This window comes from Cajanus cajan, chromosome 6, assembly GCF_000230855.2.
Source record: "Cajanus cajan strain Asha chromosome 6, NIPB_CcT2T_4, whole genome shotgun sequence".
NCBI lineage: Eukaryota > Viridiplantae > Streptophyta > Magnoliopsida > Fabales > Fabaceae > Cajanus > Cajanus cajan.
The window spans coordinates 43,139,303-43,166,792 of record NC_138522.1 but is presented as its reverse complement, the minus strand read 5'-3'; the positions used below and the strand labels follow the sequence as shown (position 1 = coordinate 43,166,792).

At 35.0% G+C, this 27,490-nt stretch overlaps 1 protein-coding gene across 1 annotated transcript; it reads left to right on the top strand.

The window, feature by feature from the left end:
• The first annotated feature begins 12,320 nt into the window (after positions 1-12,320).
• Positions 12,321-12,952, top strand: LOC145958714 (uncharacterized). Its single transcript, XM_083076228.1, has 2 exons — positions 12,321-12,508; positions 12,616-12,952. The coding sequence occupies exons 1-2, from the start codon at positions 12,321-12,323 to the stop codon at positions 12,950-12,952; spliced, it is 525 nt and encodes a 174-aa protein (XP_082932354.1).
• The last annotated feature ends 14,538 nt before the right edge of the window (positions 12,953-27,490 follow it).

Here is a 27,490-nt window from a genome sequence, read left to right as displayed (position 1 = left end):
GTGTCAAGCTTAAAGGACCATGAAGTCCAAAACTAGGCCCAATAAACTTAAAACCCAAAAAGTCTTATACTAAGGTCCATAATACAAGACCAAACAACATAAATTCCTATACTACCAAATATATGAGAAAGATGGCCATCCATGTAAAGCCCAAGTAAAGAGAACCCTAGGCCCACCAAACTCATTAGGCTCACTAAGCTTTGAAGCAATCAAAAGCCTAAAGGCCCATGAAGCCCAAAACTAGGCCCAATAAACTTAAAACCCAAAACGTTTTATACTAAGGCTCATAATACAAGACCAAATAATATAAACTACTATACTACCAAAAATATGAGAAAGGTGGTCACCCATGTAAAGCCCACGTTAAGAGAACCCTAGGCCCACCAAACTCATTGGGCTCACTGAGCTCAGAAGCAATCAAAAGCCCAAAGGCCTATGAAGCCTAAAACTAGGCCCAATAAGCTTGAAACCCAAAAAGTTTTATACTAAGGGCCACAATATAAGACCAAACAATATAAACTCCTATACTACCAAAAATATGAGAAAGGTGGTCATCCATGTAAAGCCCAAGTAAAGAGAACCCTAGGCCCACCAAACCCATTAGGCTCACTAAGCTTTGAAGCAATCAAAAGCCTAAAGGCACATGAAGCCCAAAACTAGGCCCAATAAACTTAAAACCCAAAAAGTCTTATACTAAGGCCCATAATACAAGACCAAACAATATAAACTCCTATACTACCAAATATATGAGAAAGGTGGTCATCCATGTAAAGCACAATAAAGAGAACCCTAGACCCACTAAACCCATTGGGCTCACTAAGCTCAGAAGCAAACAAAAGCCCAAAGGCCCATGAAGCCCAAAACTAGGTCCAATAAGCTTAAAACCCAAAAAGTCTTATATTGAAGCCCATAATATAAGACCAAACAATATAAACTCCTATATTACCAAAAATATGAGAAATGTAGTCATCCATGTAAAGTCCAAGTAAAGAGAACCCTAGGCCCACCAAACCCATTGGGCTCACTGAGCTCAAAAGCAAACAAAAGCCCAAAGGCCCATGAAGCCCAAAACTAGGCCCAATAAGCATAAAACCCAAAAAGTCTTATATTGAGGCCCATAATACAAGACCAAACAATATAAATTCCTATATTACCAAAAATATGAGAAACGTGGTCATCCATGTAAAGCCCAAGTAAAGATAACCCTAGGCCCACCAAATCCATTGGGCTCACTGAGCTCAAAAGCAATCAAAAGCCCAAAGGCCCATGATGCCCAAAACTAGGCCCGATAAACTTAAAACCCAAAAAGTCTTATACTAAGGCCCATAATACAAGACCAAACAATATAAACTCCTATACTACCAAATATATGAGAAAGGTGGTCATCCATGTAAAACTCAATAAAGAGAACCCTAGACCCACTAAACCTATTGAGCTCACTAAGCTCAGAAGCAAACAAAAGCCCAAAGGCCCATGAAGCCCAAAACTAGGCCCAATAAGCTTAAAACCCAAAAAGTTTTATATTGAGGCCCATAATACAAGACCAAACAATATAAACTCCTATATTACCAAAAATATGAGAAACGTGGTCATCCATGTAAAGTCCAAGTAAAAAGAACCCTAGGCCCATCAAACCCGTTGGGCTCACTGAGCTCAAAAGCAAACAAAAGTCCAAAGGCCCATGAAGCCCAAAACTAGGCCCAATAAGCTTAAAACCCAAAAAGTCTTATATTGAGGCCCATAATACAAGACCAAACAATATAAACTCCTATATTACCAAAAATATGAGAAACGTGGTCATCCATGTAAAACCTAAGTAAAGAGAACCCTAGGCCCACCAAACTCATTGGGCTCACTGAGCTCAAAAGCAATCAAAAGCCCAAAGGCCCATGAAGCCCAAAAATAGGCCCAATAAGCTTAAAACCCAAAAAGTCTTATACTACGGCCCATAATACAAGACGAAACAATATAAACTCCTATACTACCAAATATATAAGAAAGGCGGTCATCCATGTAAAGCCCAAGTAAAAAGAACCCTAGGCCCACCAAACCCATTGGGCTCACTAAGCTCATAAGTAATCAAAAGCCAAAGGCCCATGAAGCCCAAAACTAGGTCCAATAAGCTTAAAACCCAAAAAGTCTTATACTAAGGCCCATAATACAAGACCAAACAATATAAACTCCTATAGTACCAAAAATATGAGAAACATGGTCATCCATGTAAAGCCAAAGTAAAGAGAACCCTAGGCCCACCAAACCCATTGGGCTCACTGAGCTCAGAAGCAATCAAAAGCCCAAAGGCCCATGAAGCCTAAAACTAGGCCCAATAAGCTTAAAACCCAAAAAGTCTTATACTAAGGCCCATAATACAAGACCAAACAATATAAACTCCTATACTACCAAATATATGAGAAAGGTGGTCATCTATGTAAATCCCAAGTAAAGAGAACCTTAGGCCCACCAAACCCATTGGGCTCACTAAGCTCAGAAGCAATCAAAAGCCTAAAGGCCCATGAAGTCCAAAACTAGGCCCAATAAGCTTAAAACCCAAAAAGTCTTATACTAAGGCCCATAATACAAGACCAAACAATATAAACTCCTATGCTACCAAATATATAAGAAAGGTGGTCATCCATGTAAAACCCAAGTAAAAAGAACCCTAGGCCCACCAAACCCATTGGGCTCACTAACCTCATAAGCAATCAAAAGCCCAAAGACCCATGAAGCCTAAAACTAGGCCCAATAAGCTTAAAACCCAAAAAGTCTTATATTGAGGCCCATAATACAAGACCAAACAATATAAACTCCTATATTATCAAAAATTTGAGAAACGTGGTCATCCATGTAAAGCCCAAGTAAAGAGAACCCTAGGCCCACCAAACCCATTGGGCTCACTGAGCTCATAAGCAAACAAAAGCCCAAAGGCCCATGAAGCCCAAAATTAGGCCCAATAAGCTTAAACCAAAAAAATATTATATTTAGGCCCATAATACAAGACCAAACAATATAAACTTCTATATTACCAAAAATATGAGAAACGTGGTCATCCATGTAAAGCCCAAGTAAAGAGAACCTTAGGCCCACCAAACCCATTGGACTCACTAAGCTCAAAAGCAATCAAAACCCCAAAGGCCCATGAAACCCAAAACTAGGCTCAATAAGCTTAAAACCCAAAAAGTCTTATACTAAGGCCCATAATACATGACCATACAATATAAACTCCTATACTACCAAATATATAAGAAAGGCGGTCATCCATGTAAAGCCTAAGTGAAAAGAACCCTAGGCCCACCGATCCCATTGGACTCACTAAGCTAATAAGTAATCAAAAGCCCAAAGGCCCATGAAGCCCAAAACTTGGCCCAGTAAGCTTAAAACCCAAAAAGTCTTATACTAAGGCCCATAATACAAGACCAAACAATATAAACTCCTATAGTACAAAAAATATGAGAAAAGTGGTCATCCATGTAAAGCCCAAGTAAAGAGAACCCTAGGTCCACCAAACTCATTGGGCTCACTGAGCTCAGAAGCAATCAAAAGCTCAAAGGCCCATGAAGCCCAAAACTAGACCCAATAAGCTTAAAACCCAAAAAGTTTTATACTAAGGCCCACAATACAAGACCAAACAGTATAAACTCCTATACTACCAAATATATGAGAAAGGTGGTCATCCATGTAAAGCCCAAATAAAGAGAACCCTAGGCCCACTAAACCCATTGGGCTTACTAAGCTCAGAAGCTGTCAAAAGCCCAAAGGCCCATGAAGCCCAAAACTAGGCCCATATTATATTTATAGTAGAAAATTTTGTTTGGTGTTATTTTCTAATTAGAATTAGAAATTTACGCATATAATTAATGTAAACCTCTAATTCTAATAGAAAAGCATTATCAATTGAAAATCTATACTTAAATTTTAAATGTAATTTAGTAGAGTGAAAAAAAAAATATTATTTTGCTTAAAAAAATTCTTATGACAAATTTGTAGTTAGAACGACCCGTTTTGAATTCAGAATGGCCCGTTCTGGTTTAATTAGTCATATGTTATTTTTGAATCTGGAACGAGCTGTTTTGTTTTCGGAACGGGCCGTTCTGATCCATTCGTCATGTGTTTTTTTTTTCATCTGGAATGGTCCGTTCCGGTCTATTATTCATGTGTTATTTTTTCATTTGGAATGTCCTGTTTTGATTTCAGAACGGCTTGTTCCGAAAGTGAATAACAGTTGCGTCAGTGCATCGTAACACGTGCTTTTTTTTGGGTAATTTAAAAAAAAAATTCAGTCAAAAATTCGAAATTTTGGATCTAGTATGATAGGGTGTATTGGTAAACAGTAAGCTTAGATACATCTAATGGTAATTTTTCATGGTACACCGATGCACCACTTGTAGTAATGGTCCATCAGAGAATTTAAGTTGCATCGTCCAGGCGGGTTTCTTTTCATGTTCTTTCACATTCATGAACCGAAAGTCTAATCCATACCTGTTTCTAGTTGTTCCTACCAAAACTAAATGTTTATGTACTGCACCCCAATCACAAAATTAAACGAGTAACTGCTAACCAAATAATAAACAACTTTATTTTATTTTCTTTTAAAATATTGTTCAATCTAAATTATAATTAATTATGTTAATTAATTTTAATAAATTTATAAAATAATTATGATATAACAATTTTATCCTTCTTATTTATATTAAATCTTTATGAAAGAGAGAAAAATATTATTCTACATTAAAGTTTACACACTTATATCAATAAAATTAGTAATGATTATTAGAGAGTTTAAGATGTGATAAAGATATTATTAATTTATTAAATTCTTGTCTCATTATCCAACAAAATAAAACATGTTTTCATGGAACAGTTGCAATTGTCTAAGTACCTTTTTTAAAAAAGATTTAACGATTGTTCCATTCTTGAATATTCGATAAGTGTCAAACTAACTTTTTTTAGATCCAAGAACTATCTATATAAATTGGGAGAATATTATGAAATGTGAATTCTTTACTTTTTGTTATGATTCTAAAAATTATTTTGTATCATTAATACTATTGATGGGTTTATAAATCTTGATATTATGATTGTACTATCATGTATATTTCATAAATTATCATGTTTTGTTCTTTTATTATTTGTGGGAAAACTTTCGAAAGTTAACCGAGTCTTCTTGTGACATATTTGATAAATTGATTATTATCGATCCAAAAGTTTACTTAATAAAAAATTGATGGCAGTAATTAATAAATAAAAGATAAAAAATAAAATTAATACCTTAATCTATATTAGGATTATTTTTTCTTCTAAATCGTGATTTGTGACTTGTAACAAGAATTGGAACGAATTTATTTTACTTTCCTCACACCTGTCTCACATTGCGTGCTGGGCTAGCTTTTATTCGCTGAACCTCTTGGCCTTTCCATGTCCGCCAAACCAAGAAACGAAACGTGGAGCAATCATTTGGTGTATTAATGATAAATTGTTTTCTAAAAGTGACATTTGCATGCATCATCATTCTACCTAAAAATGCAGTATACCTGTAAAATTGGAAATTTATTATAGTAGTTAGGAGCTAGTTATTAAATGCAACCCTGCACAACTGGGTTTAGAAGTTTTTAAGTTAATACTAGCATTTTATATTAATAATTAAGATTTACGAAAAAGTAAAAACAACAGCTTTCATAATTACCAATGAAAATATTAGTTAAAATAAAATAAAGAAAAAACAGGGAGACTCGTTGAGTTTTTATGGATCGATTTAATATAATATAAATAAAAAACAATGATCAAGTATATCGAAAATAAATAAACTATTTTGTTTACTGGATTTGTTTGAATTTCACATATATATATATATATATATATATATATATATATATATATTCATTAATAAATATATGACATTATTTGTTTTTACCAAAGTTTTGCAAGCGTTTCCATGACAGGAGATGATGTCTTGCTACTCTAGTGTTTGCAACAAACGAGAGTCACTTGTAAAGATAATATAATGTTTAAGTTAAAAGAGAGTTTATATAAAGAATTAGGATAAGGTTGCATGATACTTGCTGTTCTGTATATATGTTTGATAAAGTTGGATGATATTTCAAAAATATCTTCATGTGATTATATAGAGACAATCATTCACTAGTAAAAATATTATTTCAAATAAGTAAATATTATATTTGTACATAATCACTATGTGCCAAAATACGATATTAAGGGGGTATCTATGTTGAAATGATTAGTCTATATAGATTAACCGTTTAAGGTTTTATTGTGTTATGATAGGTTGAAGACTTGTTGTGGACGAGTTATTTTGATTCAGCTTGATTGTGACTCGTTGTTTAACTAAGCTTGATTGAGACAGGTAACACATTATTTATGTTCACATTTGTATTTATTACATATTTACAAAATTATCACATAAATTATATATGAAAAATATATTATCTTTTTATATAATTTAAAGTAATTACCTTGAAGGAAAAAGTTAGGAATCGCTTCGATGAAAATGTTTTTCATATTTTTTTAATTATAATATTTTATGGAAACTTTTATTAACTGTATTTAATATATTATTTTATTTTGTATTTCTAAATTAAATTTCAATATTTTTTTAAAATAAATCATCAATAATTAAAAATAAAATTATATCATAATATAAACTATTCATAGTCAATTCGAAATATAATTTATATAATAAAAAATATTTATTTATTATAATTTTTAATTATATAAAATAATTTTTTTATTAGTGGTAGAAAGTTTAAATAATATATATAATTTTAAATTTGGATCATGTTATTGGCATAGTAATTTTTAAAAATAAAAAATTTAAAATATTAGATTAATTAATGATAATATTTAAGTAATAATCTTAGCTCAATATAAAAATATAATAATGGTAAGTTTATTTTAATAGTGACTATATATTTAAATATTGATATTATTATTGGTTATAACTAAAATAACAAAAACATTGATAGCAAAAAAGTATAGATAAAAATAAGACACAATCAGAGCAAATCATTGAAATAAAATTAAAAATTACTTACTTTAACTTAAATACAAATCTATATGTTAAAATAATATATATATATATATATATAAATTTTAAATTAATCTTAAATCCTAAATAATAAGAATGAAAAACTTAACCAATTGTCCTTGTGGAACTTTATTGGAAAGAGGAGGTGGTCACCGGTCCTACCTAAAATAGTGCCAATTTAGTGTTTATGTATGCGGTGCAATTAACGCTTCTATCCCCGAAATAATGCAATTGGGTCCGTATGTCGGTGTGTATGATTATGGAGTCATTTATTAAAAAAAAATCAGTTGAATTAATTCGAATAAATTATTTAATAAAATATTTATATTGTTATTTGGTGACCATAAATGATAAAATATGGAATAAGCTATTATAGTATTCGTTTTCATATGATAACATTTCAAAGAATAAAAATAAATAAACTCTTACTCGACACTGGAAGCGTATAGGTAATAATTTTTTTTAAGAAAAAAACACTATTCATCCTTATATTTTACTTGTTTACTTATTTATCCATATTTATACGTGAATTAAAAAAAGAAGATATATCCACACTTATACCGCTATCACTATTTAAGTATAAATCAATAAATCACTAAAAAAAAATATTGTTACAATTGAATTGAAAATTCATTCTTAAATTAACTATAAATCATCATGTAATTAGGACCGGATCTAAAACACTGACAAAGATAATTTTTCAATAATTAGTAAATTTAAACAAATATTATATTATAATTATTAATTATTATTATAAAATATATTTTTCAAAGAATCAAGAGAGGTGAGGAACAATGCCCTTGCTTGCCAGTGTCATGTTAGTAACATTTGGAAAATAGATCCAACGTAATACAACTACGGTGAGAACATCCAAAAATTTTAGATAGTGAGGACAATACTTATTTATATATTTATAATATTAAAATTTTTACATATAATTTTTAAAAGTATATATATATTATAATTATTTTTTAAAAGTTTTTATATCTATAATTACGATTAAGGATGAAAATAAATTAGGCCATACTATGTTATATTATAATTTAATATATTTGAATCCAACTTTCTTTAAAAAAATACTGTACTAAATATGACATATTTATCTGTCATAGAAATTTTTTAAATTTTTGGTTAAAACTACAATTTTAAAGACCACTTATAATAATTTAACATTAATAAAAACATAAAAATAAATATATTAAATTTTATAAAATCAAGTTTAATTTATTTATGATATAAACATGTTTTTAATATGTGATATAAATTTTTAGATGATAATTTATTTTAAAATATATTTTATAATAAAAATTATAAATAGAACATAAATCTTTCAATTTTTTCTATTTTGATTTTTTTAAAATCAACATATACAATCTTACAATTTTTACTATTTTATTTTTTTTATCAACATATACAATAAACATAAAGCACAAAAGGTAAACATGTATACTACAAATTTTATTTTATCATATATGAGAACTAATCTCATTCAAAAATTTAACAAATATCAAATAAATAAACAGTTTCTCCAAATTTATATTTTATACATATGATGATTTAAATATATATATATATATATATATATATATATTATTAGAATATAACTTTCATTTTTAAAATATATTATTTTTTTGAATAAAAAAAATTGTGTGTGTAAAATGGTAGTGGGGGCAAGTGCCCCCACTTAATTGTATGTAAATCCGTCCCTGTGTGGGGAAGGGATTTTTTTATTTTTTTTTACTCCAAAGGATTTTTTTTAATATTCTCAAAATTATTATTTTAAAAAAACTGAAAATAAAAAAGTCATGTTTTACAAATATAACTTTTACTTATTTTTAAAAAAGAAAAAAAGGAAGTCATACTTTATAATATAATATTTTTTTTTCTAATTTATGTAAAACAAAAACATAAGACAAGTTGTGGATGAAGATCACAGCTTTGCCATTTTTTTAAAAGTCGTGTTTAAAGGTCGCGAGTTTTTAAAATATGAGTTATCAATTTCATGATCTTTTTTTTAAAAAATTTATCTATTACATTTTTTTTTAAAATTACGCTTTGAGGTATAAAAGCCTGTACTAATATAAGGGCTATGTCTTACCGAAAATATAAAACAACCTTAGTAATAATTGCTCATGTTTTAAATTCTTAATTCTTTAGAACTAAATAATGATTATAAATTGTGTCTTTGATGTTTAAAATATTTTTCATTGACTTAATTTAAAATTTTGTAAAATTTACTCAAAATATATTTATTTAATAATTTTGATGAAATGCGTTGATCTAAGTTCTACCAACAAATTCTATTTTCAAGTTCGAAAAGGGTATTGATCCAAAAAGAACGTTGAATAAAGGGTTTTTCCTTCAACCTAAAAAAAGAAGACCGAGAAATGTAACGAAGGCACACAGAGAATTGGGCTTGAGGCGACATAGCCCAGAGGTTTCATGGAGTTCAAAAAAGGATAGTTGCATTTTGGGCATCAATGGCATCATTTTTTTTTTTGTCTTTAAAATAATTTAAATAATAATTTGTGACCGCTTTTAAGTATTATTTAAACTATTTTGAAGACTAAAAACAGTATACTTTTAAGTTGGAGGAGTAAAATAATACAATTTTTTAAGGACTTAAATTGAATATAATTTTTTTTATAGATATTCAAAACATATTATTTTATCCTAAAAAATGGACTAGAGCTAGATTAAAACAAACAAGTTAGGAAAAAATTATTATTTTATTTGTGATTTATTAAAAGTATACTAACATATTTAATTAATTCATGATTTATTATAAATTTTCCTTATTTTTTGTCAATACTTATTTATTTATTTTAAATATGTCTTTTGTATTCTCTTTTACTATTGACAAAAAAATTAGAAAAACGTAAATTAGATCTATGTTTTTATGGCTATCACTGATCTAATATCTTAATCCATTGTTTTATAAAGTATGATGTGTGGTTTTTTAAGCATCGAGTAACAATTGTGGAATCAATCCAAAAATTATATATATATATATATATATATATATATATATATATATATATATATATATAATTAGACATATTGATTGAAATTATTCGTGAATAAATTAGATTATTAATCTTTGAATTATAGTTAGTGTATATTTATGGCTCACGCAAAATTAGATAATTTGTTAATAAATGAATGTAATTTGTATTTTGACACCATTTTTATTAGGTTGTTTAATGTCTGTTATAATCTTTACACTTAATGATTTAATTACAAGTAGCAGAAGAAAAAAAAAACATAACTATTTAAGATTCACATAATTATAAATTCTGGATATGTGAGACCCCTTTTTATCCTTTTCTTTTCTTCCCCGAACTCTTTCTCTTTTCCTTCTCACCCAATTTGTTGACTCACTTCCTTGCTCACTTTCACTCCCATTTCTTACTTGCGGAACTCTTCTTGGTGGCTGTGGTGTTTTAGGTGTCGATCTTGGTGAGGGAAATTAGTTGAAGCTCTCTTATCCGTGGGCCTCCGTCGTTCTCCATCTTCTTCTCCATTCCTCCTTCCCGAAGCTCGGACCTTCAAACCGAGGTAAGGGAAGTTAGTTTTGCTGTGTTTTTGGCTGAAAACGAGCTCTAGAGGCTCAAATTTGCTGGTTGACGATTTCTAATCCTTGATTTTTGATTGCTGGAAAATGGACTTGGGGGTTTTTGGGTTTTCTTGAGAAATTTGGGTTTTTTTCTGGATTGTTGCATGCATGGGTGAAAAGATAGCATTTTTGGACTCTATAATGGAAATGTAGTATTGTCGCTGGTTTGCATGTGTTAGATATGTGAAGTTTTGCAGGTTTTGGGATGAAATCTTCGAACTTAGGGAAGCTGCTGTTGTGTTTGCGTCTGGCGTTGTTCTTCGCGCCGGGCGCGATGACAGTGGTGGCACATTATCTGGTGCCGCGCTGGGCGTATGTTTCACCTCGCTGGGCGCGGAGGCTCCTTTGGAGTCTCTGCCAAGAGGGCGCTGGGCACAATGCGAATTGCGCTGGGCACGAGGCCTTGTTAGGTCTCGGCCTTCCCCACGTTGGGCACGGGTTAGGCAACGCCGGGCGCGTGAGACTCCCTTGAGTCTCTTCCTGGGCTTGCGCTGGGCGCAATTGAATATTGCGCCAGGCGCGTGAGAGCCTTTGGTTCTCTGTCTGAGGAACGCCGGGCGCGAGCATGCTTGCACCGGGCGCGCTGTTCCCCTGGTGACCTCTGGATGTGCCACGCCGGGGGCAACCATGGGTACGCCGGGCGCGCAAGAAGGTGTTAACTTGATGTGCAAATTAACTGATAAACTTTGTTGAAAGAGGTTGTTTTAAGCTAAATTTGATGTTATGCTGTGCTGAGTTGGCTGTTATTGATAAGTTTAAATGCTTTATATATGTTATTGCTGTGCTCTAGAATGATGAGTTGAGGTGTAAGTAGTAAGCTGTGTTGAATACTACTAGTTATGCTGTATGCTGATGTATTGTGCTGTGCTGTTTGATTGCTGAGCTGTATGTTGTTATAGCCGCTATGTCGGTGCTGTTGGCCACTATTGTGGTGCTGTTATAGCCGCTATGGTGGTGCTGTTAGCCACTATTGTGGTGCTGTTATAGCCGCTGAGCGGTGCTGATATAGCTGAATGGCTGCGGTGTAGTGTAAGCTGTGCGGGTGTGCTGATAGCTGTAGATATTTCTATTTGTATATTATATATGTATGTTGATTTCTTTACACTAGCTTACCCTTTGTTGTTTCCATGATGTTTGGACTGCAATGATCATACTATGTATGGGAGCAGAGCAGGAATAGGTCGGTGGCTGGTAGTTGGGCTGTAGCTGGTAGTTGGAGCTAATCCTCTTGGGATGTTTGTCTTTTTGTTGTTTATCTACTCGATGTAGCAATTGATTGATGTATCTTTTTGTACACTTTAACTTTAGTCAGACTGGAACTTTGTATATCTATATATTCTAGATCCTATATTTATATACTTGTTCTATCTGTCTGGTGTTTCTAGTGTATTGTGCAGTGTGTAGTGACCAGCCGGGTCGTTACACTTTAGTGGTATCAGAGCCAGGTCGAGTCTAGTGGACACTCTTTGGGGGTGGTCCCTTTAGGCTTTTGCTGTGTTAGCTCTATGTTGTGCTATCATGCTGTGATGTTTGTTGTGCTGATTGCTGTGATGATCTATTGTGCTGTTGATTGTTGCTGGGTTTAGTTATTGATTGCTAAATATGCTGTTACTTTTGTAGATGATGACTATGGCTATGCAATAGCAAAATGCCTATTTTTCTAGGATGGAGGCTGAGAGTGCTGCAGCTGGTGCAGCAAGACCTGCAGGGTCACAGGAAAGTCGGGATCTTGCTGAGTTTCGGAAGTGTAATCCTCCACAGTTTACAGGAGATGCAGATCCAGAGGTAGATGACCGCTGGATCCGTGAGCTAGAGAAGATCTTTACTGTCTTGGGATGTCCTCCAGAGAGGAGGTTAGCATATGCTGTTATATGCTTGTTGGGGAGGCTGAACATTGGTGGAGAGGCACCTATCAGATGCTTGCTGCCAGAGGAGTTACAGTTGACTGGGAATGCTTCAGGACGGTGTTCATGGAGAAGTACTTCCCTGAGAGCGTGAGGCACGCTAAGGAGGCTGAGTTTATGAGATTACACCAGGGAGGGATGATAGTTTCTGAGTATGCGATGAAATTCGAGCACTTGGCTCGTTTTTATTCGCACGGTATAGCTGAGGCCTGGAAATGCAGGAAGTTTGCTGATGGCTTGAGATATAAGCTGAAGAGGGTGGTGGTGCCTATGGCCATCACTGAGTTTCTGGCCTTAGTGGAGAAGACAAAAGTGGTGGAGCGGTTGGAGGGTGGCAACCGGGTTGTGAGGATTGCTGGGGGACCATCTGGGTCCAAGAAGGGCGAGAGTTAGAGGAAACCATATGATAGGCCCCAATCACAGCAAGGGGGTCCTGTCAGTAGGCAATCTTCCAGTACTGCTAGTGGAGGTAGACAGAGTGGAGGTGCCACTCTGAGATGTTTCAAGTGTGCTGGGCCCCACTTTGTCAGGGACTGTCTGCACACGGAGAGCCGTTGCTTTAGATGTCATCAGATGGGCCACGAGTCAGCCAACTCCCCTGCTAGAGGTAGACCAGAGAGGAGTACTCCGAGGGGTGATGTGCAGAGGACTGATACTCAGAGGAGTAGCGCACAGAGAGCTAATACTCAGAGGTGTGACAGACCCACTACTGCTGGTAGGGTATTTGCCTTGACAGGTGCTGAGGCTTCAACTTCTTCTGATCTTGTGAAGGGGAAGGGCAAAGCTGCTGGTAAGGATGTGATGATTCTCTTTGACTCTGGTGCTACGCATTCCTTTATATCTTATGCATGTGCTGCTATGTTGGGTGTGCCTGTGTGTGATTTGGGGTTGAGACTGCTTGTGTCGACGCCCGCTTCTGCTTCTGTGATTGCTTCTGAATTGTGTGTGGGTTGCCCGGTTGTGGTGAATGAGAAGAAGTACAAGGTGAACCTGATTTGTTTACCTTTGGTGGATATTGACATAATCTTGGGAATGGATTGGTTATCTGCCAATCGCATTCTAATAGATTGTGCCAATAGCCGGTTGATCTTTCCTCAGGAGGAGGATAAGCTGTTGATCTCAGCTGGCCAGGCAGAGTCATTGTTGAGAGATGGAGCAGAGTGCTGTCTTCTGCTTGCTGTAATGAGTGTGGAGACCGAGAGGGTCTTAGCTGATATCGATGTGGTGAGGGAGTATACCAAGGTGTTCCCTGATGAGGTGCCTGGGTTGCCTCCTGTTAGAGAGATGGAGTTCACCATTGACTTGGTTCCAGGTGTGGGACCAATGTCAGTGGCTCTCTATAGGATGACTCCTGCTGAGCTGGTTGAGCTGAAGGGTCAGTTAGAGGACTTGTTGGAAAAGCAGTTGGTGCGGCCGAGTGTTTCGCCGTGGGGTGCTCCGGTGTTATTAGTAAGGAAGAAGGATGGAGGTAGTCGACTGTGTGTTGATTACCGGCAGCTGAACAAGTTGACCATTAAGAACAAATATCCACTTCCCCGGATAGATGACTTAATGGATCAAATGAGGGGTGCGTCGATGTTTTCTAAGATTGACTTGAGGTCAGGATATCACCATATTAGGGTGAAGGAGGCTGACATACCGAAGACTGCTTTCAGGACAAGGTATGGTCACTATGAATATGTTGTGATGCCGTTCGGTGTGACCAACGCCCCCGCAGTGTTCATGGACTACATGAACAGGATCTTCCGGCCGTTCTTGGATAAGTTTGTTGTAGTGTTTATTGATGACATTTTGATTTATTCAAGGACCCAAGAAGAGCACGAAGAGCACTTGAGGACAGTGTTGGAGATTTTGAAAGCGAAGCAGCTGTATGCTAAGCTTTCAAAATGTGAGTTCTGGTTGGATGAGGTGAAGTTCTTGGGCCACGTGATTTCAGCTGAGGGGATTGCTGTTGATCCGGCTAAGGTGGAGTCGGTGTTGCAGTGGGAGCGCCCGAGGACTGTCACGGATATTCGGAGCTTTGTGGGATTAGCGGGTTACTATCGGAGGTTCATTGAAGGATTCTTTAAGATAGTAGCGCCTCTGACCCAGCTGACTAGGAAGGAGCAGCCATTCATTTGGACTGATGCTTGTGAGCAGAGTTTTGTTGAGCTGAAGAGGAGGTTAACTACTTCTCCTGTGCTAGTGTTGCCGGATTCTGGTGAGCCTTTTGACGTGTACTGTGATGCCTCTCATCAGGGTCTGGGGTGTGTGTTGATGCAAAACAGGAGAGTGGTGGCATATGCTTCAAGGCAACTGAAGATTCATGAGAGGAACTACCCCACTCATGACTTGGAGTTAGCAGTTGTGGTGTTTGCCTTGAAGATCTGGAGGCATTATTTGTATGGTGCTCGATTCAGCGTCTTTAGTGATCATAAGAGTCTGAAGTATCTGTTTGATCAGAAAGAGCTGAACATGAGGCAGAGGCGGTGGATGGAGTTTCTGAAGGATTATGACTTTCAGTTGATGTATCATCCGGGCAAGGCCAATGTAGTGGCAGATGCGCTGAGTAGGAAATCCATCCACATGTCAAGTATGATGATGAAGGAGTTGGAGCAGGTTGAGGAGTTCAGAGATTTGAATCTCTGTGTGGAGTTAGCTCAGGATCACATTAGTTGTGGGGCGATTACTATAACTAATGAGTTCTTGAGGCAGGTTGGACTCAAGCAGTTGCAGGATGAGGAGTTGGTGAGACTTCTTGGTTTGCTGGGTACCGAGAAAGCTGCTGGTTTTGAGTTGGGAGAAGATGAGATCTTGAGGCTCAGAGGCAGAATTTGCCTACCTCAGGATGCTGAGCTGAGGAGAGCTGTATTGGAAGAAGGCCACAAGAGTAGACTTAACATACACCCGGGTATGACTAAGATGTACCAGGACCTCAAGAAGACTTTCTGGTGGTCTGGTATGAAGAGGGAGATAGCTGAATATGTGGCGACCTGCCTGACCTGTCAGAAGGCGAAGGTTGAGCACCAGAAGCCGAGTGGGATGATGCAGTAGCGGAAGTGGGATAGTATCACTATGGACTTTGTTGTTGGATTGCCTAGGTCGGCTAGGAATAGTGATGCTATTTGGGTGATTGTTGATCGGTTGACCAAGTGTGCACATTTCTTGCCTGTCAATATCAAGTGGTCCTTGGAGAAGCTGGCACAGACGTACGTGAGGGAGATTATACGGTTGCACGGGGTGCCTTCCAGTATTATTTCTGACCGGGATCCGAGGTTCACTTCGAGATTTTGGCAGAGTCTACACCAAGCCCTAGGCACGAAGCTGAAGCTGAGTTCTGCTTATCATCCACAGACGGATGGTCAGTCAGAGAGGACAATCCAGTCCTTGGAGGATATGCTAAGGGCCTGTGTGTTGGACCACCTGGGTAGCTGGGAGGAGGTCCTACCGCTGGTGGAGTTTACCTATAACAGCAGCTTTCATGCTAGCATTGGAATGGCGCCGTTTGAAGCCTTGTATGGCAGAAGATGTAGGACTCCTCTGTGATGGTACTAGGAGGGTGAGTCAGTGGTTGTGGGACCGGAGTTGATCCTACAGACTACTGAGAAGGTGAAGATGATTCAGGAGAAGATGAGGACTGCTCAGAGTAGGCAGAAATCATATGCTGACAAAAGGCGTAAGCCTTTGGAGTTTGCTGAGGGGGAGCATGTGTTTCTGAAGGTGACTCCAACTTCTGGTGTGGGAAGAGCGCTGAAGGCTCGGAAGTTGACACCGAGGTTTGTTGGTCCCTATCAGATCATACAGCGTGTGAGACTGGTCGCTTATCGGTTGGCTCTGCCACCGTCTCTTTCAAACCTACACGATGTATTTCATGTGTCTCAGCTGAGGAAATATATTCATGACCCAAGTCATGTGGTGGAACTAGACGATGTACAAGTGAAGGAGAACCTGACCTTTGAGAAGTTGCTAGTAGCTGTAGTGGATCATAAGCTGAAGGAGCTGAGGGGCAAGTCTATTGCTCAGGTGAAGGTGTTGTGGGATGCAGCTACTGGTGAGGCTACTTGGGAGGTGGAGCAGCAGTGCAGGGAACGGTATCCGTTTCTTTTCCCAAGTAAGTCTGTTTTCGGGGACGAAAACTCCTGTTGTTGGGGAGGTTGTGAGACCCCTTTTTATCCTTTTCTTTTCTTCCCCGGACTCTTTCTCTTTTCCTTCTCACCCAATTTGTTGACTCACTTCCTTGCTCACTTTCACTCCCATTTCTTACTTGCGTGGTGGCTGTGGTGTTTTAGGTGCCGATCTTGGTGAGGGAAATTAGTTGAAGCTCTCTTATCCGTGGGTCTCCGTCGTTCTCCATCTTCTTCTCCATTCCTCCTTCCCGAAGCTCGAACCTTCAAACCGAGGTAAGGGAAGTTAGTTTTGCTGTGTTTTTGGCTGAAAACGAGCTCTAGAGGCTCAAATTTGCTGGTTGACGATTTATGATCCTTGATTTTTGATTGCTGGAAAATGGACTTGGGGGTTTTTGGGTTTTCTTGAGAAATTTGGGTTTTTTTTTTTTCTGGATTGTTGCATGCATGGGTGAAAAGATAGCATTTTTGGACTCTATAATGGAAATGTAGTATTGTGGCTGGTTTGCATGTGTTAGATATGTGAAGTTTTGCAGGTTTTGGGATGAAATCTTCGAACTTAGGAAAGCTACTATTGTGTTTGCGTCGGACGTTGTTCTTCGTGCCGGGCGCGATGACAGTGGTGGCACATTATCTGGTGTCGCGCTAGACCTATGTTTCACCTCGCTGGGCGCGAAGGCTCCTTTGGAGTCTCTGCCAAGAGGGCGCTGGGCGCAATGCGAATTGCGCCGGGCGCGAGGCCTTGTTAGGTCTCTGCCTTCCCCATGCTGGGCGCGGGTTAGGCAACACCGGGCGCGTGAGACTCCCTTGAGTCCCTGCCTGGGCTTGTGCTGGGCACAATTAAATATTGCGCCAGGCGCGTGAGAGCCTTTGGTTCTCTGGCTGAGGAACGCCGGGCGCGCTGTTCCCCTGGTGACCTCTAGATGTGTCATGCCGGGCGCAACAATGGGTACGCCGGGCGCGCAAGAAGGTGTTAACTTGATGTGCAAATTAACTGATAAACTTTGCTGAAATTGCTGAAAGAGGTTGTTTTAAGCTGAATTTGATGTTATGCTGTGCTGAGTTGGCTGTTATTGATAAGTTTAAATGCTTTATATATGTTATTGCTGTGCTCTAGAATGATGAGCTGAGGTGTAAGTAGTAAGTGTGTTGAATACTACTAGCCATGCTGTATGCTGATGTATTGTGCTGTGCTGTTTGATTACTGAGCTATATGTTGTTATAGCCGCTATGTCAGTGCTGTTAGCCACTATTGTGGTGCTGTTATAACCACTATTGTGGTGCTGTTATAGCCACTATGGCGGTGTTGTTAGCCACTATAGTGGTGCTGTTATAGCCGCTGAGCGGTGCTGATATAGCTGAATGGCTGTGGTGTAGTGTAAGTTGTGCGGGTGTGCTGATAGCTGTAGATATTTCTATTTGTATATTATATATGTATGTTGATTTCTTTACACTAGCTTACCCTTTGTTGTTTCCATGATGTTTGGACTACAATGATCATACTATGTATGAGAGCAGAGCAGGAATAGGTCGGTGGCTGGTAGTTGGGCTGTAGCTAGCAGTTGGAGCTAATCCTCTTGGGATGTTTGTCTTTTTGTTGTTTAGCTACTCGGTGTAGCAATTGATTGATGTATCTTTTTGTACACTTTAACTCTAGTCAGACTGGAACTTTGTATATCTATATATTCTAGATCCTATATTTATATACTTGTTCTATCTGTCTGGTGTTTCTAGTGTATTGTGCAGTGTGTAGTGACCAGCCGGGTCGTTACAGGATATACATGTCATAATATATATATATATATATATATATATATATATATATATATATATATATATATATATATATATATATATATATATATATGGCTACAGTTAGAGAGAAATCCTAAATGTTGGTCAAGCAACATAATTACACCTGTTACATCATAGTAACTTAAAAAGGTCAACTTTGTCATCTTCTTATACGACCTTAAAATAAAACTCCTCCACATGCTTATTCTTGATTTGCTCTCATATCAAATATGATTATCGTAGTTCATTCACATGGAAACATGCAATGATAAACTAGTATCTAAAAGAAATCAACATAAACATTATAAAAGCAAATCTTTTTATACTATCAACATAATCAACTCAACATGTTTCAACATAACATTAACCTCAACTTAACAACACAATGTATGAATAACACTGCATAACCAACGCATCATGTTCACAACATAGTTTATCAACTCAACAACATATATACAACATCATAACTAAATATATGCACTACACAACTCATAACAACCCGCCATAGCCACTATACTTTGTGGAATCACCAACTAAGTAGCGAAATTACTCACATGCTTAAGATCTTATATTCACTTTACATGGATATGCACACTATGACATGTATATAAGTATAAGTGCAACTAAAAACATCTTTCTCTCTTTTTTTCTCTCCCTCTCTCTCTCTCTCTCTCTCTCTATATATATATATATATATATATATATACAATCATTTAGTATAAAATAGTATAAAATCTTAAGATTCGGTCAAATATTATTATACAGACCATTAGAAGTAGTCTAAGATAAGAGTACATTGCCAAAATGGCCTTGCAACATTTCCCAAAAGTCCGCTCTAGCTAACCTTGTCTTGTCCCCCATGAAAATCATGATCATTGTAGTCCAAACCACATGGAAAACATGTAAGGGCAAGTTAGATTTCAAAAAGAAAAAAACTTGTATAGAAAAGAATATCTATACTACTATCCAAACATGCAAACCAATCAAAAACATACCTCATGGTTTACAACATTCACCAAAGAACATAGCACCAACATGTTGAAAGCCACACACCAAGACATATCATACAATGAGATATTCATCCAATGCATATGAACACATCAATTAACTAATGCATTGTCACACATTCACTTACAAAGATCTCCTAACAACATGAGTAGTCTAAGTGACTCTATCCTATCAAACCAATCTAATTGTTTTTGCACCCTAAGCGCTGGCTTGATCACAGCAAAATGAGATAGCAATCCCTCCTTTGAATTCTCGGGTTCTGTCACTTACACTAGGAATGTTCGATTCCACTGTTAGGAATATTATAGTTGGGTATATGCCTACTACGACCTTGACATGTATTACCAAGGCACATATGGAATTCACCCACTGATTATCCTCAAGTGACCATGCAACCTTTTCAGGTACTTGGTTAAGAGTTGTAGTACAACAATAGTAGTGACTTTATCTGCTTTACTTCGTGATTTTAGAGATCTTTGTCCTTGGTGCTAACAAAAAGTGTAATATTTGTTCTCTTTAACAAATTTGTGAGTTTTAAGATAATCTTTTGGTTTGATTTGTTAAGAAATGTAGCATTCAAAAACCTTTGTTGTTAGTCTCAATAAATAATAAACATTTACTTTATATAAGATAAATTGTATGTTTCATTTGATTTACATTGTCTTATAGACAATCTATGTCTTACGTTTCATCTGATAAGTGTTTTCAAGGATTTTTTTTAGGATATTTTTTCTTTATAAAATATTTTATTTGTTAGCATTAAACCTTTAAGTTTAAGGGATTCAAGATCATCTTTTGACTTAACAAGTAATTTTTTAAATCACCATCTTTGCATTATATAATTGTAGCTAAGGTTGTGAGTGTTCATTTTTCAGAAATTGAGACAATTATTTATCATTGACAGCAAGATAACTCTGTTATATATTTAATGGTTTCAAAATAAAAAAATAGATAAAAAATGGTTACATATTTAATGGTTTTTGAATGAAAATAAGCGGAGAATATTGTGTTTATGTTGTATGTTGTGATGAGTTTGTTCTCTTAAAAAAATTGTATGTGTATGTTTGTGTTTTTGAGTTTGAAAATATGATATGAGGTAGTGTTGGTGTGAAGTCCCACATCGGTTAGGAAGGAGAACGAAGCATGCCATATATATGGGTGTAGATACCTTCCTTATATGGACGCGTTTTGGGGTGGCATGCGTGCCATTGCCAGAAGCAAAACCGTGAGGGCTGCGGCCAAAGCGGACAATATCCACACATGCGAGTTGCTGGGGTGTTACATTTGGTATCAGAGCCGGGACCCGGGCCGGTGTGCCAGCGAGGGCGCTGGACTCCCATGAGGGGGGTGGATTGTGAAGTCCCACATCGGTTAGGAAGGAGAACAAAGCATGCCATATATATGGGTGTGGATACCTTCCTTGTATGGACGCGTTTTGGGGTGGCATGCGTGCCATTGCCAGAAGCAAAACCGTGAGGGCTGCGGCCAAAGCGGACAATATCCACATGCGAGTTGCTGGGGTGTTACATTTGGTATCAGAGCCTGGACCCGGGCCGGTGTGCCAGCGAGGACCCGGGCCAGTGTGCCAGCGAGGGCGCTGGACTCCCATGAGGGGGGTGGATTGTGAAGTCCCACATCGGTTAGGAAGGAGAACGAAACATGCCATATATATGGGTGTGGATACCTTCCTTATATGGACGCGTTTTGGGGTGGCATGCGTGTCATTGCCAGAAGCAAAACCGTGAGGGCTGCGGCCAAAGCGGACAATATCCACATGCGAGTTGCTGGGGTGTTACAGTTGGTGAAGTGAATTGGTATATTATGACAAAGTTTGAGCTAAAATATGAATTGAGTGTAACATGGAGATGTTGTGTTGTGAGAAGTAAATGTGTAGGAGAAGAAATAATGTTGTATGTTTGCTAAGTGAATTCACTTATAGAGGATTGAAAATCACAACTTAGGTTTTTTGCCTTATTATTTGCATGGTCATAAATTAGATTTACTCATGGAGGCTTGTAGGCAAAAATCACAACTAGCATTTTAACATGGGAGAAGTTATTATAAATAAGTTTTGTGTGTTTCAACTTTCAAGAATATGGTTGTGTGTGAAGGATAGAAAAAGTACGAGTTAGGAAGTCACTTCATAAAAAAAGTTATTGTGAGAGGTTTTTATGAAGAAGAAAAACGAGACAACTTGTATGTCATGGTGCAAGGAAAAAAAAACATATGTGGTGATGGAGCAAAACATGTCTCAATTTTGTCCTTATTTTTTTTATATAAAATTACAATGTTCAGTTCATATCAATAGAGAATGTGTTTTCTTGCTTAGTTTCTCTTTTCCTCCCTCAAATTTCTAGGTAAGTTTAGATTATTCTAATATGATGGTGTGGATAAGTTATCTCTTTCATTTTCCTTTGGTATTTTTTCTTCTCCTTTCAATCTTGTTATTTTAAAATATCTTCATTTTTATTCTTTTAGAACACAAAATTAGGTGGTGTGAGTAAGTCCTTTTATCCCCCAATTATAAAATGAAACTGCCTCCCTTTGTGTTTGGTTACTTATATATTTTATACCATAAACTTAACTTTTATTTTTAATATTATTTTACTATTCTAAAAGTATTGCATTTTTAGAACTTATGTTTGATATGTTATGTCAAGTTTTCTTTTAAATATATATTTTGAGTTTTTTTTTGTTTTATTAAAAATTATTTTTAATTTTTAGTTATTTTTGATAAGTTATGTTAAGATGAAATTTATAATAGATGCATGCCTACTAACTTCAATACTCAAAACAAATTATATCCATAACATCTTTTGACGAATTTCATTCATAAGATTATTTTGTTAAGTCAGACGAAGCGAATTCGCAATTCCCACCAAGGTTTTGAATATGACAAATATAATACATATTGTTATTCCTAACATGTGCATTAGTGTTTCAGATGGATAACAATAAGTTCAGGCAAAAATGAAGGACAAAGTATGATCAAGCATAATCGAATTGAACAAGACATCAGACGATAGCAAAGCTAGTATCAAGACTAAGGTTGATCCAGGCCTAAATCAAATACAAGATAAGACAAATCTATCAGCTGAAGCCTGAGGGATCAGACGCAAGACTAAAACAGGCATCATATGAAACTAAACATCAACATAGACTTGCAAATCATCAGATGAAGCCTAACGAACAAGCAGGCGGAGTCATCACTCTCAAGACCAGACGAAGAATCAAAAGTAAAATGTGTATCCAGACGCAGTCAGAAAATAATGAAGTGCGTTTGAAGTCCACTAATCACATTGAGTGAAATCATACAAGAAACACAAAATAACATCAAACCTGAATACAAAAAGAAGAAAAATAGGCAAGCATGGATTCACAAGTCAAAGTTGCGTGCGTCAGAGAAATGACACCTACTTTTCAGAAAAAGACAGCACCTCAGCAGCTAAACTGATGAGAAAAGTACAAATATGCCTAGATCATGATTGAAGTCAGACATTGAAGTAATCAACTACACAGAAGGACTTCACGAATACAAGCAAACATTTAATGTAAGATCAAATGCATTAAATGAAAAGATTTACATAGCCATGAACAAGCCTCCATCTGCAACGACTTGAAGCTACGCTCCAATGGAAAAATTTGAATTCAAACAACAGACATATTTATCAACTGGCTATAAGTATCAAGGCAAAGAGGAAGAAGAGAAGAGAACAGAGAAGTAGAGAAAACGTGCAATAAGAAAATGAAAGCAAAAGAGCATAAGCTACATTTCCTCTCAAAGCATTTCCTGTATATCTATGTAAAAACTAAGATAGCTTATCTTAGTGAGTGTTGCTAATAGTCTATCCTCTCTACGAGAGTAAACAAACACTTAGACACTTACTCCTGTAAAACTAAGGTTACGCACCTTAGTGAGTTTATAAATTATCCTATCCTTTCTGTGAGAGTTGCAAACACACTGAACACCCTCATTTGCTGTAAAGCCTAAATAGGCTAGTAGAAAGAATACTTGTGAACCAGAAGTGGTTTGAGAATACTAGCGCTAATGAGTGAAGCTAGCAGGCCAGAAGTGGTCAAGAATACTTAGAGAACAAGAATTGGTTAAGAATACTAGCGTCGACAAGTGAGGTTGACGGGCCAGAAGTGGTCAAGAATACTTGGAAAATCAGAAGTGATTAAGAATACTAGCGTCGACAAGTGAGGTTGACGAGCTAGAAGTGGTTGAGAATACTTGTAATCCTCTATGATTAGTGGAACCCTTTAGTTAAAGGAGACTGGACGTAGCTCAGATTGAGTGAACCAGTATAAAAATCCGTGCATACCTCTTTCTATTTTTCAAACACTACTTGTCTAAAAACTTCGTCTTTCATCTACTTTCATTTCAACAAACTGTTAGACGAAAACACACTTGTCCACCATTTTCGAAGAAAACATTTTTTTATTTGGACGATAAAACCTTTCAGACGGAAAACTAACTTACTCAACTTGTTTCTTGAAGTAGATGATCATTTCTATCGGACGCAAAAAGCTTTCTAGTCAGACTAGCCTGCACAAGTTTTTCACAAAGCTTGAATATTCTTCTTTTATTAAAAGTAAAATGAGCATCTTTACAAAATGATTTTGAAAAATCTTCCTTCGAACACACACATTCAACCCCCTTTCTGTGTGTATTCCCGCTAACTTCATATTTCACTACAATAATACTAATTCAAAGGTTAATTAATATTTATTTTAAACTACAAAATACATATTTATATTTTCAATAAAATTCATGATTTTAACTATAACTTGACCTTTTCATTCTTTCAAACTTCACGTCCACTTACTTTTCATCCTTCTGATTACAACTAAGTATTTTCTAGATTTCTTTTCCCATACTAATTTTGGTTATAGGTGATTTTTTCAGTCATGTGATTTCTTTTTCTTCTGAATTCTAAGTTCAATAATAAGGTGCTGAATTATTAGTTGGTGTCTTTGGTTGTTCATTTTCATAAACATTTGGTTTCAAAACTATGCATGGTGTATTATTACTACAATTTTTGAATATAACTTATGAGTTAATAATTTATACACTGTCAGTGTAAAGTTTTTTTACACTGACAACTAATTATATCTCTTAATTGTGCCATGTCACTGTAAACACATTTACTTTTAACAGTGACATGACATAATTAAGAGATATAACTGGTTACTAGTGTAAATTTTTTTTACACTAGTAGTGTATAAGTGATTAACTCATAACTTATTGCTCTTATTTGTAGGGAAACATGTTGCTGCAGTTTGAATATTCCAAAAAAAAAAAATTTTGAGATATAAGTTTTTTTATTAGTTGCATCTATTTCGTAAAATAATTTTTTTATATAATAATCTTTATAAATAGGAAATACATAATTAGTAACATTTATCTTATTCTCATGTTTTCCATTACTTTGTAGACAAACTTTAAAAAAAATGCAAAAAATATGATGCTTACACTTTTTTTTAAATTTTGCATTCTTCTATTTAATGTTTTAATGAAGATCATGTCATATGATATTTGAATAAATCAACAAACACATTTGGATATATTTACATTAGTATTTTTTAGTTGATAAGGATCTAAACTATTGTGCTGGTATATATAATTTATACTCATTAATAAATTCATAAAAAAAATCATCTGTAAATGTAGATAATTCATGAAATCAAATTATCTAGAAAACAAAATTAATAAATTATTATTCACTTTGAATCATTTAACAATTGTAAAACATGAAACAAAATTGTAGTTAAAAAAATTAAATTTGATCCCATTTTAATTATTTTTATTTTACATAAATTAATGGTTCTCTTGATATATTGAGTTATGTAGTATTTACTCTCTTACAAACAATTTTAACTTTTTTTTTTCCTTTTTAAACTTAAATATCTTTATTCAATGATTTTATTAATAAATTTTAAAAAAAAAATTAAATGTGTCCCAATTGTGCACCACATGTACATATTACTTACTAATTTTAATTATAAAAGACCATACAGTGAATAATTTCCCAAAACATTTTCATATTAATATTTAAGCCCATTATATTATACTCTAACTAAAGATAACACTATTCAAAGTTAAACATATTGTTATGATATATCAAATTTAATGCAATAAGATAAGTAATATTTCAGGCATCGAGTAAAGTTTCGTATATTTAAACTTTAACTTGGTTGACAGCATAATCAGTAGGCATGACATGATTGGAACATTGTGACTTTATTTATATTTTTTAATTAATAAAGACTGAGAGTTAAGTCTTATAAAAATTTATCTTGATTAATACATGCTTTTTTAAGACCAAAAGGAATACTTAGAACAGTACTTAAAACTCAAGTCTTGAACACTTTTTACACAGTCTTTTGAATATATAAGACAACGGGAATATGGTCAAAGAATAATATTCATGTGGCTCACACAAAGTCAACCACAAACACATCCTCCACACTTTCACCTCCACAACAATGAGCATTTCTAGAATGTCTCTATCACTCAACAAAGTGTTTCCCCCCTCAACTCCACATTGCTAGGTTCATATCATTCCACTACTAGTTAGATTTTCCCCTCCACTGATTTCAAACATTTTGTATATAAGTTCATTGTGAAACTAGGTGTCACAAACTAATTGGGATCCACTTCCATTCATTAAAAAAAATACACAGAACTTTTCAATGTCAACACATGCAAAAAAATAAGGACTTGACACTAAATCCTCTAACAATATTTTTTTACTTATTAGATAAGAAAAATTAAATACTTTGTATTCCTAAAACATTAGATGCATTAATTATTTTTATTTTAATTATTATATTGACTATCAAAAAAGTAGGTAACATCTTAAAAATATTGTAACTTCAGTACAATTTTGTACATAAAAAATCATTGGTTAAAAAATTATATTGACTTTTTATAATTAATTTTTATAAAAAAAAACTTGACCGATTATTTTTTCAGTAAAGCACTTTTTCCTATTAGTTACATTTAATATTAATAAAAGAATACTAAAGACATGTTTGATTATAAACTATTTTATATTTCGTAATTATATTCATAACTAAATAATACTTGATGAATAAAAATTAAAATATAAATTAATTTTATTTATCAATTTTAAAATAGTACGTAAATTATTTTTAAATAAAAAAATATTTTATATTTTTATAAATAATTATTAAAGATTTAATTATTTTATTAGTTCTATAATTTTATAAATTTTATTTTTTTAATCTTTATAATTTCATAAATTTTATCTTTTGGTGTCTATATATAACAATAAATGATTTAGACTAAAAATGAAAAAAAAAACATGTAAAAGAATTAAAACAGAACAATTTTTTATTATAAAGATTACACAGTAAATTTTATGAAATTGTAGAGATTAAAAGAATAATTAAACTATTGTTATAAAAACATCTACAATTTTTTAACTTTTGAGTCATATACTAATTTGCTCTCTGTAGTGCGATTACAGCTGATCGTTTTCTCCTATTGCAGAAATTGAACAAAGATTTTCTTGAAAATAAATTGCCACCTTAATGCACGTGAACTTAGAGGACCTGACCGATATGTCAAACCATGGTATTAATAAACATCTGCAAAGAGTGGAAGACTACAATTGAAAACGAAAAGTACATTTAACTACTCGCTGCGTGTTTGTTTTAGATTTAGAAACGTGATTTTTCACTCTCTTTACATTTACAAACTAATTTACATAGAAGCTACAATTTTTTACTTCTCACAAACGTGAATTTTCACGTCCAAAAGTTAAAGCAAAAACGCACTCATTTTATATCTGTGTTGTCGAAAAACAAAATTGAGTTGTTAATGTTTGGAGAGAAAAATGTGTGCATGTACGATTATTATTTGTTGTAGTATAGACGGTCAGATGAAGCCGAAAATAAAATCAAGGAAAGTGGAATTCCATCAAGTGGACCTGATCAATGGGCCTCTATCGGGTATTATGCACCCAAAAGAAGCGCGTCCTAGCCACTTAATAGAATG

Excerpts from the sequence above, each read along its gene's own strand:
- LOC145958714 (XM_083076228.1), top strand. The coding sequence starts at position 12,321 with ATGGAGGCTGAGAGTGCTGCAGCTGGTGCAGCAAGACCTGCAGGGTCA. Across the intron at positions 12,509-12,615 it reads GGATGTCCTCCAGAGAGGAG|GACGGTGTTCATGGAGAAGT; the intron begins GTTAGCATATGC and ends GGAATGCTTCAG.